The sequence below is a fragment of the Leuciscus leuciscus genome, assembly GCF_965113295.1.
Source record: "Leuciscus leuciscus genome assembly, chromosome: 3".
In the NCBI taxonomy this organism is placed as follows: Eukaryota; Metazoa; Chordata; class Actinopteri; order Cypriniformes; family Leuciscidae; genus Leuciscus; species Leuciscus leuciscus.
The window spans coordinates 60763998-60777499 of NC_138727.1; the positions used below are offsets into that span (position 1 = coordinate 60763998).

General features: G+C 37.9%; 1 protein-coding gene across 1 annotated transcript in view; it reads left to right on the forward strand.

The window, feature by feature from the left end:
• LOC309493656 (uncharacterized protein) overlaps positions 1-13502 on the forward strand; it is a 103950-nt gene that overhangs the window by 1358 nt on the left and 89090 nt on the right. Inside the window, exons 5-11 of the mRNA XM_082162842.1 lie at positions 38-340; positions 470-784; positions 862-1164; positions 4050-4361; positions 4438-4713; positions 5521-5622; positions 6196-6239. Coding sequence (XP_082018968.1) covers positions 38-340; positions 470-784; positions 862-1164; positions 4050-4361; positions 4438-4713; positions 5521-5622; positions 6196-6239 — 1655 coding nt within the window. The remainder of the gene's footprint in view (positions 1-37; positions 341-469; positions 785-861; positions 1165-4049; positions 4362-4437; positions 4714-5520; positions 5623-6195; positions 6240-13502) is intronic.

Below are 13502 nucleotides of genomic sequence, written 5' to 3' on the forward strand. Positions count from 1 at the left end.
TTGGTTCAGATTTTATGCAATTTCTTTTGGATTGCAGATGCAACGTTTGTGACTGAATCTGCTCATCTTGGTGAAGAAGTCAACATCACCTGTCAGATCCCAGAGGAACATAAAGTTCATTTCTGCAAAGAGGATGATGGTCACATCTGTCAAAACATCAGCACATCTGCAGTGACAGAAATGAGTCCTTCATCTGAGAGAAATGAAGAGAGAGTTTTTACAGTGAGCATCAGTAATGTGAGTATGAGAGATGCTGGAGTTTACTGGTGTGGAGCAGAAACCAGAGACACACATTTGACTTTCATCTCCCTGACCACCAAAATTCAGCTCAACCTCTTCAGTGAGTGAATTCAGATATATTAGAAACAATGTAGTCATCAAACATTTCTGTAGTTACAGTGAGATGGATGTTGAGTTAATATAATTATAATAAGGTGTATTATAAATGAACAAAATATCTGATTGACAGCTAAAGTGGGCGTGTCTAGAGCGACTGGCCACTCAGGAGGTCGTATGATGATCAAGTGTGAACATCCTCAACACAAAACCAAGCCAAAATACATCTGTAAAGAATCAGATGGATGTTCAGAGAGGAAGAATCCAGGAGTTCAGGATGAATGGATGGAGAATGGAGATGTTTCTTTATATGACGACACCAGAGCAGGAGTCTTGATGGTGTTTTTTAGAGAGCTGAAAGCTGCAGATGCAGGAACATACAGATGTGGAGTGAATGTGTCTCACTATACTGAGAGCTTCACTGAACTTCAGCTGGACGTCAGAGACGGTGAGGAACCACAAATACTTTATCTTGCAGGTACAAAGTATTGGTTCAGATTTTATGCTATTTCTCTTTGTTTACAGATGTAACGTTTGTGACTGAATCTGTTCATCTTGGTGAAGAAGTCAACATCACCTGTCAGATCCCAGAGGAACATAAAGTTCATTTCTGCAAAGAGGATGATGGTCACATCTGTCAAAACATCAGCACATCTGCAGTGACAGAAATGAGTCCTTCATCTGAGAGAAATGAAGAGAGAGTTTTTACAGTGAGCATCAGTAATGTGAGCGTGAGAGATGCTGGAGTTTACTGGTGTGGAGCAGAAACCAGAGACACACATTTGACTTTCATCTCCCTGACCACCAAAATTCAGCTCAACCTCTTCAGTGAGTGAATTCAGATGATTTCATTGTAGTAACAGTGGCAAGTCATGATGTAACGATCTGTTAAATGGCATAGAGTCAAACTGTATCTGCTTAGGATAAACTTAAATCTACACATCTTGGTAAATGTATGCCCATTATTCTACTTTACATAATACAGGTTAAATTACCTGATCCTTCTTACATTACTTCAGCTAAATTTTATAATCCATGTTGTCAGATTTATTTGGGTTAGTGTGGCATCAACTGCATTAAATTGATTTTTTTGTAATCAGTATCTAGAAACAGTATCCATTTGGTTTCAATAAAAAAAATAAAAAAATAAAAAAAAAGGTTTAGATCCAATTTCCACCTGTATTTAGCGCTAAACACTTGTGATTTGATGTGTCTTAATACTAGGAAGAAACAGGGTTGGAACAGATGTATAATACTTCTAAGTTACGACTGTACCCAAGCCTGCTGGAGGTTACAAGTGATCTAAATCTCTAGGCACTGAAATTAAAAGGCCCAGAGCCAATTGTGTCAGTCGGCGAGTGGTAAAACTAGTGATCGACCGATATTGATTTTTTATAACCGATACCGATACCGATTATTTGCATGTTTATGTGCCGATTACCGATATGCAGAACCGATATTTATTTACTGTTATACTTCTGTTTTTGACACAATTATTACAACACAAATGAACTGAACAAACAATTTTATTTATAACAATCACTCCCTCCTTGCATACATAAAAAACTTTATATTTATACACAAATAAATAGAGGGGTCTGAGTCCAAAAAATAAAGTGCATTGTTACTAAGTGTCTTTGTTTAAAAATAAAAGCTTTGATGAGGTAAAAAATAAAGCACACAAATTATTCTAACATATATTCAAAGATAGTTGAGTGATGTATATTTAAGTGGTTCCACATGTTGGAGGTATTTTTTGTATTGTATTTTGTATTGAAATGTAATTCATTTTAAACAGTTTTAGAAGGTTTATATGTGCCATTTAATAGGTTTAAAGAGTGAGGAATAATTCACTGGGTAATATTAATTCACTGAATAATATTAGCTGGAATATAACATTATCAGGAAAGTAACAAACAAAACAGCATATTTGCATTTTCCAACTAGTATGTTAATAATTATTAATAATGTTTTTGTCGGTCTAGATCATGAAATCCTTTCTGACAAAGTGCTGTTTATCTATGCGTTTACACAGAACTATATATAACTTACTCAACCGCGATCGCGCGTGGAGATAATAAATAATAAATTTCCACAGAGCGGTATTTATTTAGATTTGTATTAGCGAAATAATGGTTATGCAGTAAATGATAATATAGTTTAGGTTGTTTAAACGAGATAATCTTGTCAAAAGTTTCATGCAGTAGCCGTGCTTGAGCATTCCTGGTCATCAACCCAGTGAGTGCGCAGCAATATGAACAAACTTTTTTTTTTCGAGACTATATAAACAGCACTTTGTCAGTTGACATTTCATGATCTAGATTAAATCTAGATCATGAAATGCCAACTGACAAAGTGCTGTTTATCTATGCATTTATTTTACACAGAACTCAACCGCGATCGTGCGTGGAGATAATAAATAATTAATTTCCACAAAGCGGTATATTTAGATGTGTAACGTTATTAGCGAAATAATTGCTATGTAGTAAATAATATAATCTAGGATGTTTAAACAAGATAATCTTGTCAAAAGTTTCATTCAGTGGCCGTGAGCATCCTGATCATCAACCCAGTGAGTGCTCAGCAATATGAACGAACTTTTTTCTCGAGACTAATGGTGAGCAAATACAACTGATAGAGAATTAAATTCAGTGCTTTTATTTTCAACATGCACTCATTCATGTCTGTTTTATTTAATTCATGTAAAGTTACGTCTTTATTGGGGCAGGACATGACGGATTACGCTACGTGACTCCATGAGTTCGTCTCAATTTTTTAGAACCAAGCTGCATAAATAAACTAGGCTATATCAGGCATTCATGTCTCAAATCTCATTTCTGCATGTCTGTTATGTTAAATAAAGTTGAAAAATTAAAGCAAAGCAAGCAGAACATATGTTTTACCTGTGCACAGAGTTGTTGTTGACTGATCTCCTCAGACGCGGGCTGCAATGGCGGAATTCTCAAAACGGCCACAAGATGGCGCCGTTTATCGGCGAATCCGATATTACAAAACCGATACCCGATTATGGGAAAATGCTTAAATATCGGTAAAAATATCGGTAAACCGATACATCGGTCGATCACTAGGTAAAACACCTTACACAATGCTCCCAGTAATCTAGAGTATGTTAGGAAAGGCCCTGAAGACTTCTATGGCGGCTAGTCCGAGCCACACTCAAGGAGAGTCAAGACCCCTTCGAGCAAAGTTACCAGCCACATCTTACAAGTACACCATAACTGGAGCAATAGGAAGGAGCGTAACCTTAATTAATACCGAGATACCTGGACAAGGTGACAGCAAAGCGAGAATAACTATCATAGATATAGTCATCTCAAACATCTGCCAAGCTCGACTTCTGAATATATTATTAGGGAGCCAAACACACAGTGCCGGCTCGACCTTACGCCAGTCATACATAGTTTATTCTCCTCTAATAACAATCTTCTGTACCCCAGCAGAGACTTTAATTTTCCTCTAAAAACAACATTATTATTCACCAACTCAGGTGAAGGGAGTAGATTATATTATGTCTTTAACTTTTTGTACCCCACACCCTCCTCAGAGGGGGAGCGAGGAACATCTATTTTCCTCTGAGACAAGACAATGATTCACTATCCTCTAAAAACAACATTTGCAGCTTATATGAGCTTTATGGTATTGATAATTCAGCATCATTTGTGTTAAATGAACACATATTTGTTTGTTTGCAGTGGCTCCAGTAGTGAGACGTGAAGGAGAATCTGCTGAGATCTTCTGCCCTTATGATTCAACCAATAAGTCAAAGTCTCTCTGTAAGGGGAAGTGCTCCACTAGAGATAGAAATACTCTCAATGAGACTGTGAGAGAAGAGAAAGAGACCAATACTGACAGATTGACTCTGAATGATGACGTCACTGCAAGTGTCTTCACTGGGACCATCACTGGACTGACAGCAGAGGATGCTGGGAAATACTGGTGTGCAGTGACATTAGAGAGAGACGTGAATTATCTTTACACTCATCTGATCGTCATCATGAACGAGGGTGAGGAAGGTTTATTCATCTGAATATATGAAACTATGGCTGTGAATTGATGTTCTCATATTTCTAATATGTCCAGAGCTGAACTTGACTAAGTATGAAGGAGACGACGTGTCAATCCAGTGCAAACATCATGATGAACATCAGAAATGCTTCTGCAAAGCACATGAACCCTCCATGTGTGTGAAGGATGGAGTTTCATTGGAGACGATCAGAGATGATCGATTCTCTTTCAGTGATGAAGCTTCTACTGGAGTCTTTACTGTAAACATCACTGATCTGAGAGAAGAGGATTCTGGGATATACTGGTGTGGAGCTCACATCATCACTAAAGTAAATCTAGAAGTCAAGAAGAGTAAGTATTTCCTTTTGTCGAAGTAGATTGTCATGCAGCCGATTATAATTGATTTTTTTTTATTTTATTTTTTTATCTATAACACCACACACTACACGTTTTGGTAAAAAGTTGAATGTTATAAAATACTTTTGAGTGCTGTAACATTACAATTGCGAAGTACAGCCACATACACAATATGTGTTACAATTATTATTATTTTTTGTACATTTCAAATAATACACAAAATTTAACAGAATAATTAATGTAAGTGCTTTTATAAAATCGTAAGCTTCACATTTCTGCATTTAAACCATCCAAACCTTTATATTCTATGAGTCTTGTTGTGACCTCAACCTCAAAGAAAATTAGGGACGAGTCAAAATTATTTTTCGTGGTCAGTCACAAATTCTGATGAACATTAAAACTGCAAATGGGGCTCAACCTGAACTACACTGTTTCAATATTAAGGTGATTAGCAACAATGACCGTTTTGACCTCACAAACAGTGGTAGATTTGGAGATGAAATGTAGAGATTGTATGGTTGAGCAAAGAGGTTGGTGGTTTGTGATTTCCTCAGGCTGAAAGCAGAAGTGAGAGAACTCAACAGCCACAAATAGATTTTAGGAAATTCACAGATGCAAATGATATTACATTACACCAAAACTAAAGCTAAACTATATATATATATATATATATATCTGTGTGTGTGTGTGTGTGTGTGTGTGTGTGTGTATGTGTGTGTGTTTATGAAAAATGGTGGTTTAGAGATTGGTTTAGAGATTGATTCTTAGAGATTAAACTGTTCACGTCTACTTGTTCTCCAGATGTTTCTGACAGAATCGTCATCTCTTGCGTTTGTGTGTCTTTACTGCTGATCGGAGCATCAATCCTGTTATTATACAAATTAGGATACATCAAGACTCGAGGTGAATACCGCACACACGCAAACACACACATGATTTAATGGTCCGCTGGCTTTCTGTGACCTGATACTGTTTTACATTTTCCCTGCGATTGTGAATTCAAATTACATTAGCAGTTTACGCCAGTTGTCACCTGATTTCATGGAAAAGGTATTTGTAACTATTTAGATTTTTTTTTAAAAATCCTGTTTTGAGACACCCAGGTCCTACTGTATTGTTTTATCTTATCATGATTTCAACTTGATTATGATTTTTCTTGTTTAATAAAAAAATTGTCTTATATTCAGTAATATTCAGTAACTAAATGAAGCTGAATAATGACACATGTATCCTCTTTTGTGCTGCTGTGTGGTTGAATTGAGTTTGTTTCATAACTGATGCACTTTCCAACATTGACATTATCATTGAAACAGAATTGAACTAAATTGACCTGAAAAGTGACACTATTGTCTGTTTAGAGCTGCATTACAGATGAAATTGTATTTTTCGTAACTGAAGAGCTTTGCAACATTAACACCGTAATTAAAGTAATTATAGTATACACCCTAAATAAAAGTAATTATTGTTATCCCACAGATCAGCACCCTTCCACAGACGGGACAGAGATGAGCAGCGGAAAGGTGAGGGGCGTTTAGTTTCTTATCTATTGAACAGTTTGCTGACTATATTTTGCACATGAAGCAGAACTAGAACTATATGAGATGCAGAACATGTGAATGACCGTGTCGTAGATGTTTTCCCTAAACCTAACTATCTGGATTGTCTCCAATCGACATTCCCTGTCCTATTCTACCTCGTTAATCTAACTCACCTGCCGCGCAGCAGAAACTGACAGACAGACTTCAGCAAATGTCCTTTGAGTTCTTTATTTACGGCCGGGAAAGTACTCGAGCAATTCTCAGAGAATCTCCCCCAAGCAAAAGAATACATCAGGTTTTATACCTCCCTTCTTTACCCTCTGTTACTGGCATAAGCAAAATCATCAAAAAAACATTGTAAAGGGTTAACAGTCAGTTGATTACTCAGTATATATCATGACATAATGCAGGCAAAGAACAGAACGTGTTGGTGACATTGTGTTCAACCTTTATCAAAAGATTAGTAAGACCTGACCTAAAAGAAGAAGTAAACTTTTGTTTGTTATATTGTTAGAAGAAGAAGTCTGGTAAAAGTTTGTCATAATGTTAGACCCAAAGGAGAAGTCAGGTTAAAAGTTTAACAGGTTGAATTAAGGTTAGAAGTTTAACACTGTCACAGTCTAGTCTGTGTTTCTGTCTTGTTTCATGTTTAGCAGCTCCCCGTTATGTTTATTAGTCTGTCACTGGTGTTTCCTATTAGCCACACCCTCTTGTTATCTTGTTAGTAGTAGTGGGAAGTTCGGATCATTTTACTGACTCGGATCTTTGAGTCTCGTTCAGCAAAATGAACGAATCTTTTTTCGAGTCATTTCGTTCATTTCAGCATAATATAATTAAAATGGCATGTTAAATATCCCAACACATCTAGTACTTACGAAAATGTTGATTACATTTGTAAAAAGAATAAAAATAAACTATAGGGTAATGCAGCCAAAGCCAAATTATAAGAAACCGAAATGTTTTATTAATTGATTAGTTGTTGGGTCTTAAATTCAGGCTATTTCAGTCTGACTCTGTTAGTTCACCTCAACTCCTGATCCGACACGTTCTTTCCTTTGCAACTTCATATTTATCACGTTTGTTCTCCTCCTCTCGTGTCTCGAGACGTTAGTTGTCGACTCGTCAGTGTCTGACTCTGATCTGTCTGCTGGGCCGTGCCGTGTGTGCTAGGCTACAGCAGGGCCGGAAACAGAAACGATTAGTTCATCTTTCGAGTCTCGAGTTCAGGTTCGGGTCCGAGGGTGCTTCTCAATATCCCTCCTCCATCCTATGACCCGGAAACCGATCGAGCTCAGCCATCTTGAAGGACATTTCAATTCTCTAATTGCACCGGCGAGGAGTCGAGGATCGAGGAGTGAGGAGGCTTCCTGAGGAGTCACGAGCGAGGATACACAGGTGTATCCTATGTGGAAGAGTTTTATCGACTTAAACGTGACGCACGTCTAAATTCTCCTCCCCCTTCACATCGGTCACAATCATTTTAATTTATACTTTACCTTTGCAGTGTATATAAACCACACATCTCACATATTTCAACAGGGTATCTTGCTTTATTATTATTTATTATGAATCTCTTAAATAAACAAACTTCAACAACATAAGGGCAGATCCTTTGAGCGCTGCTGATGACGCGATGAAGTGACGCTCGAGTGATCAAGTATTCCAATGTATAAAAAAGTTACACACATTTAAAATGAATTGGCTGAATCAGTACCTAGCCAAACCATCTTCTATCTGGAATGTTTTTCCTCAACTTGTTTTTTCACAACTTGGTGGCATTCATTTTCTCTTAATGTGTAATTATGATATATCCAAACTCCCTATCAAACTCTCCAACTTTCATGGTCAGGTTCTCTTAGCATGGGCACTAATTTATAAACATAACTTTTCACCACAGAGATGTTTTATTTGGAACAATAAGAACATTTTATTCAAGAATAAGTCTCTATTTTATAATAATTGGTTCAGTAATGGTTTATTTTTGGTGGAGCAGTAGTTTAATAAGCAAGGTCTTTTGTTCAGATATTCAGAATTTCTTTCCGAACACCAAATACCAATAACCCCAAAATATTTTGCTATAGTAATGGGTGCTATTCCCTCTGGCTTATGTATGCTTTTTAAAAACTGTAATTACTCCACCCCAGTATCTACTACATCCTTTCCCTAACCCTTGTGATACTCCTGTTGGTCAAATTTGTTTCTCTCAGTCGAATTTGATTTCTGTTCCACCTGTTATTTCCTTTTGGAATAATATGTTCGTTAACCTTAATTGGAAAAGAATCTGGTCTTTACAGCAGAAATTCTTTCTCACAAATAAAGTGAAAGAAATCTCATTTAAGCTTATACACAGGTTCTATCCTGTTAAGAAATTTATACAAAGACTTAAGTCTGACATTGAGCTAACATGCTCTTTTTGTTTGAATTCTGATGAAACCGTGTTTAATTTATTTTGGTCGTGTCACAACACTCAGAAGCTGTGGAATGATATTGATGTATTTGTCAAGTGTAAGATTTGGCCAGGCTTCTCAATACATATGAGAAACATTATATTTGGGTATTTTGACTCAGACCCCACAAATGAAAATATCTGTTTTGTTATTAATTTAATTATTTTCCTTAGCAAATTCTACATTCACAAATGCAAATTTTCAAACTGTAAACTTGTCTTCTCTGTCTTCTTAAAAGAAGAAGTAGAAAATTATCTAAATATGATTTCAGTATCTACTAATAAGAAAGCTATAAGGACTGTTAGAATTTGCACTACCTTTGATCTCTTCATGTGAACATCTCTTTTTGTCCTATTTGCTGTTGTATCCTTTATTATTGTTTTGGTTGATATTATGTGATGTATACTTTCTTATTTGTATGTTTTCGTTCTCAGCATAAAAAAAAAAAAAAAAAAGTTACATTTGATTCCTCCGTCCTTGCGTCTTTTCCTTGCAGCCTTCCCTCGCATCCTACAGGGGGTGGAGCTGAGACGCGAGGAAAGGAAGCGAGGAAAGGAAACGAGGATGCACAAATAAGAAATGAGAAGCACCCCGAGTCTTTCGTTCTTCCTGTCTTCCTGTCAGTACCATAGAGCAGTGGTTCCCAAAGTGGGGGTCGCGACCCCCCGGGTGGTCGCGGAGTGGGGAGCGGGGGGTCGCGAGATGATTTACAGAAACTTTTTTTTTTTTTTTATGTTAATGCGAGACACGGCAGGCAAAAACATTGTTTTGTTTTTTACTGGTCAATTTTGAGATTTTTGGATATTTGTCTTCAATAACATGTCTTCTTTCAGACTGTGGTGAAAAAAAAAGTCCGAAATACACATTTAGGTCTTTATTTTATTACACTTTGTCTGTTTGCGTCTGTAGATTTCGCATAAATTCAACAAAAGTTGGCGTTGTAAATCATCCTGCCGATCCGCGATCTCTGTCTGCTCTCTGTCATCACAGGCACGCTGGAGCTCTCTCTTCGCTGTACAATGCTGTCAGATCCAAAAATGATAATTTCCTTTTTATCAGCAACCAATCGCGAAAGTAAAAGGGCTGAATGCGCAATCTCATTGGCTGATGATAAATCTTTAAAGCCCGTTTTCTCAAAATGACCTTTCTCTCATACTCCAAGTACGAAATCTCCACTTCAGTAGCACCTTTATACACCAAACTTTCCAGTCTTGTACCTAGTTATATTATGAAGACATTTACAGAGGGATTTGTAAATATATTATTCCTAGCCTGATTTATATAACATTTTATTACAAAAAACATGGCGAAAATATTTTTTTTAAGGCTATTGATAGTATATTCTGATTTACAGGATAACAAAAGTAGATATCCATAAATCCCTCTGTAATTCTTTCCCAATCTAATATGTGAACACAATGAAAAAATAATTTTTAATCTGGATTTATCCAATACTCAGATTTCGTTTTTTAAAATATATACAAATTAGCGCATATTTAATTAGATATTGCCTAATTTGCATATTTAAACATTAAATTACAGAAAACTTGTAATACATTTTTTTCTCATCTCAACGTAGGTAGTAATCAACTGGGTTGATTACAAAAAGTTTCATGGTGATATCTGCTAGTTAAAAAAAAATACCCTATTCACCTGTAGTGTCTCGCCTTAAAAAAGGTTGTAATGATGCGAGTATAAATTTAGGATAATATAAATAAACTGGAAATAAAACTTTGTTTGCTCCGATTAATTATGACAGTGACCTGTCAATCACAATTTACAGCACAACAACATGCGCTAGCTAACACATTTGGTGTTTTGCTAAACAGCGATCGGTCTATTTTGAGATCTAAACTTGATAAAAAATGAAACGGTGGTTATTATCATCAAAAGAGAACGAGAAGGGAGCAGAGATACCTGCTGATGAGAGAACGGGATCAGCAGAAAATACAGAGGGCAGAGAAGAGGATGAGCCGCCAGGACTACCCTCCACCTCTGGAAGGGCAGCCCGCCAAACCCGTGCCCCGCAAACGGACCATCCCTCCTCGAAAGCCAGAAAATACAGAGAGGAATACATAAACTATGGTTTCACGTGCATTGTTATAAATCAGGTACAACACCCTCAATGCGTTGTGTGCTCCGAAGTCCTCGCACATCAGAGTCTGAAGCCCGTGAAAATGCAAAGACACCTGAACACCAAACACCCCAGCCTCACAAATAAACCCACTGACTTTTTCCGCAGAAAGGAGAAAGAGTTACAGGGACAAAAAAAAGTCATTTTTAAACAAACAGCTATCCCCACAAAAGCTCAGAAGGCTTAATATGAAGTGTCATATTTAATTGCAAAGACCAAAAAGCCACACACCATTGGAGAAACTTTAATCAAACCAGCAGCAATAGTTATGAGTCGCGTCATGCATGGAGATAAACTGGCCGCTGAGCTGGAACAAGTGCCGCTCTCTGATGGGACTGTATCCCGCCGCATTACAGACATGGCTCAGGATATCAAGTGTCAACTGATTGACAGAGTGAAGAAGAGTGGGAGGTACTCCTTACAACTGGATGAATCTACAGACGTGTCCAGCACCGCTCAACTCCTTGTATTTGTCAGATATATTTTTTAGGGGAAACTAAATGAGGAAATGTTATTTTGTACGCAGCTGGAGGGATCATGCACGGGCGAGGACATTTTCAATAAGCTGGACAGCAAACTTAAAGATGCAGGACTATCTTGGGGCGAGTGTATATCAGTGTGCACAGACGGAGCTGGGGCAATGCTGGGAAAAAAGAAAGGACTAAAGGCACGAGTCCTCCAAGTAGCACCTCACCTCAATTTCACGCACTGCATCATACACAGAGAAGCCCTCGCGTGCAAAACCCTGAGTGCAGAGTTTAAACATGTTCTTGACACTGCTGTGAAGATTGTTAATTACATAAAATCACGTCCACTGAACACACGACTGTTTTCCACTCTCTGTAATGAAATGGGATCAGAGCACAAAGGCCTGCTCCTACACACAGAAGTCAGGTGGCTGTCGCGAGGAAATGTGCTGAGACGCCTGTACGAGCTGCGGGATGAGGTGCGCATTTTTCTCACAGACCAAAGATCCCCACTAGCTGACCATCTGTCTGATGCTGACTGGGTGACAAGACTGGCATATTTGTCATGTATTTTTGAAAAACTCAACGGACTAAATGTGTCCCTGCAAGGTGAAAACACAAACATCTTGTACCTTAACGATAAAGTGCAGGCATTTGCGAGAAAGCTTGTGCGTTGGAGAGAGAGAGTGGAAATGGGACGCATAGACATGTTTTCTGAACTGGAAGAATTCATGGAGGAAAATGCACTCAGTGTTAACAGCATCAAGGCGTCTATTATGGCTCACCTTCAGTCCCTTTTGGATCACTTTCATAAGTATTTCCCTGAAGGAGACGCTCCCGACCACTATGACTGGATAAGGTCACCATTTAATGTAACCACGGCAAATCATCTGACGTCAGATATGGAAGATGCGCTGATAGAACTTTCAACCGATCGAACCCTGAGGACGGCATTTGACGGCAAGACGCTGGATGAGTTCTGGGTTTCTGTCGCGCTGGAATATCCACAGTTGTCGAAAGCCGCGTTGGATGTCCTCATGCAATTTGGCTCAACGTATTTATGTGAAAAGACATTCTCCGCGCTGACTTACATTAAGAATAAACACAGGTCACGGCTTAACGTGGAAGATGATCTGCGGGTGGCGATCTCCAAAATTAAACCTAGAGTGGACCTGCTTTGCTCCGCGCACAGCGGCCATCCATCACATTAGGCGTTTTTTTATTTTTTTTATTCACAATTTAGCACATATTACACAAACAATGCAACCAAAAAAAAACAAAAAAAAAACCATCAAAAAGAGTACTAAGGCCCATATAGATTGGAACTCTTGCAGTCTTGAATGCTGTTTACTTGTAATTTCTTCAGTGGGCAAGAAATCTATTATCTGCTCCACCCATTGACCAAATCTGGGTCCTGATTGGGAAATCCATACATGTATGTAAGGCGTTTTTTCTGAATACAAAGTTATTGTTGTATGCGTGGTATAGGCAGCTTGTTCGTATTCTGTCTGTAAGCATTTCACAGTTATGGATGTATTTGTTTTTGTCCATAATTTGTTAATAAAATAGCCTGGCTTAGAGATTGTGTTCCTTTTTGTTTTAGCTCAGTCAGTATGTAACCAAATCGCAAATCCTCACAAGAGGGAAACACAGAGAGGAGAAAGGAGGGGGAGGGGGAGGGGGAGGGGGAGGGGGAGGGGGTCGCGGGTCGTCAGCAATCTAATATTGGGGGTCGCGGTCTGAAAAGTTTGGGAACCCCTGCCATAGAGGCTATGCTGTCAGTACCGGAAAGAGAAAAGATTAGTTCATCTCTCGAGTCTTCGGGTTTGAGTCCTTCGTTCTTTTGTCACATGACTTGTCACCGTATTGAATACTAATTCACAACCTTTTTACAAACTAGCGCGTAGTTATTTTTTTATTTTATTTTTACTTTTACAGTTACGTGATGCATTTCTGTTCTCAAATGTACAGTATATAGGCTATATTTGTGAATTTCTGTCATGAATTATTTCCTATAACATTGAATGTGATATTTAAGAGTTGGTTAATGCAAAGCTTTATCCGTATGTGGGGGAAACCACTTTGATGAGACTCGTTTTCAGTGGATTATAATTTTCAGTTAATATCATAGACATACAAATATGGGAAATATATTGACTATTCAAGTCTAACTTCACAAATTCAAGTCAATTAGACT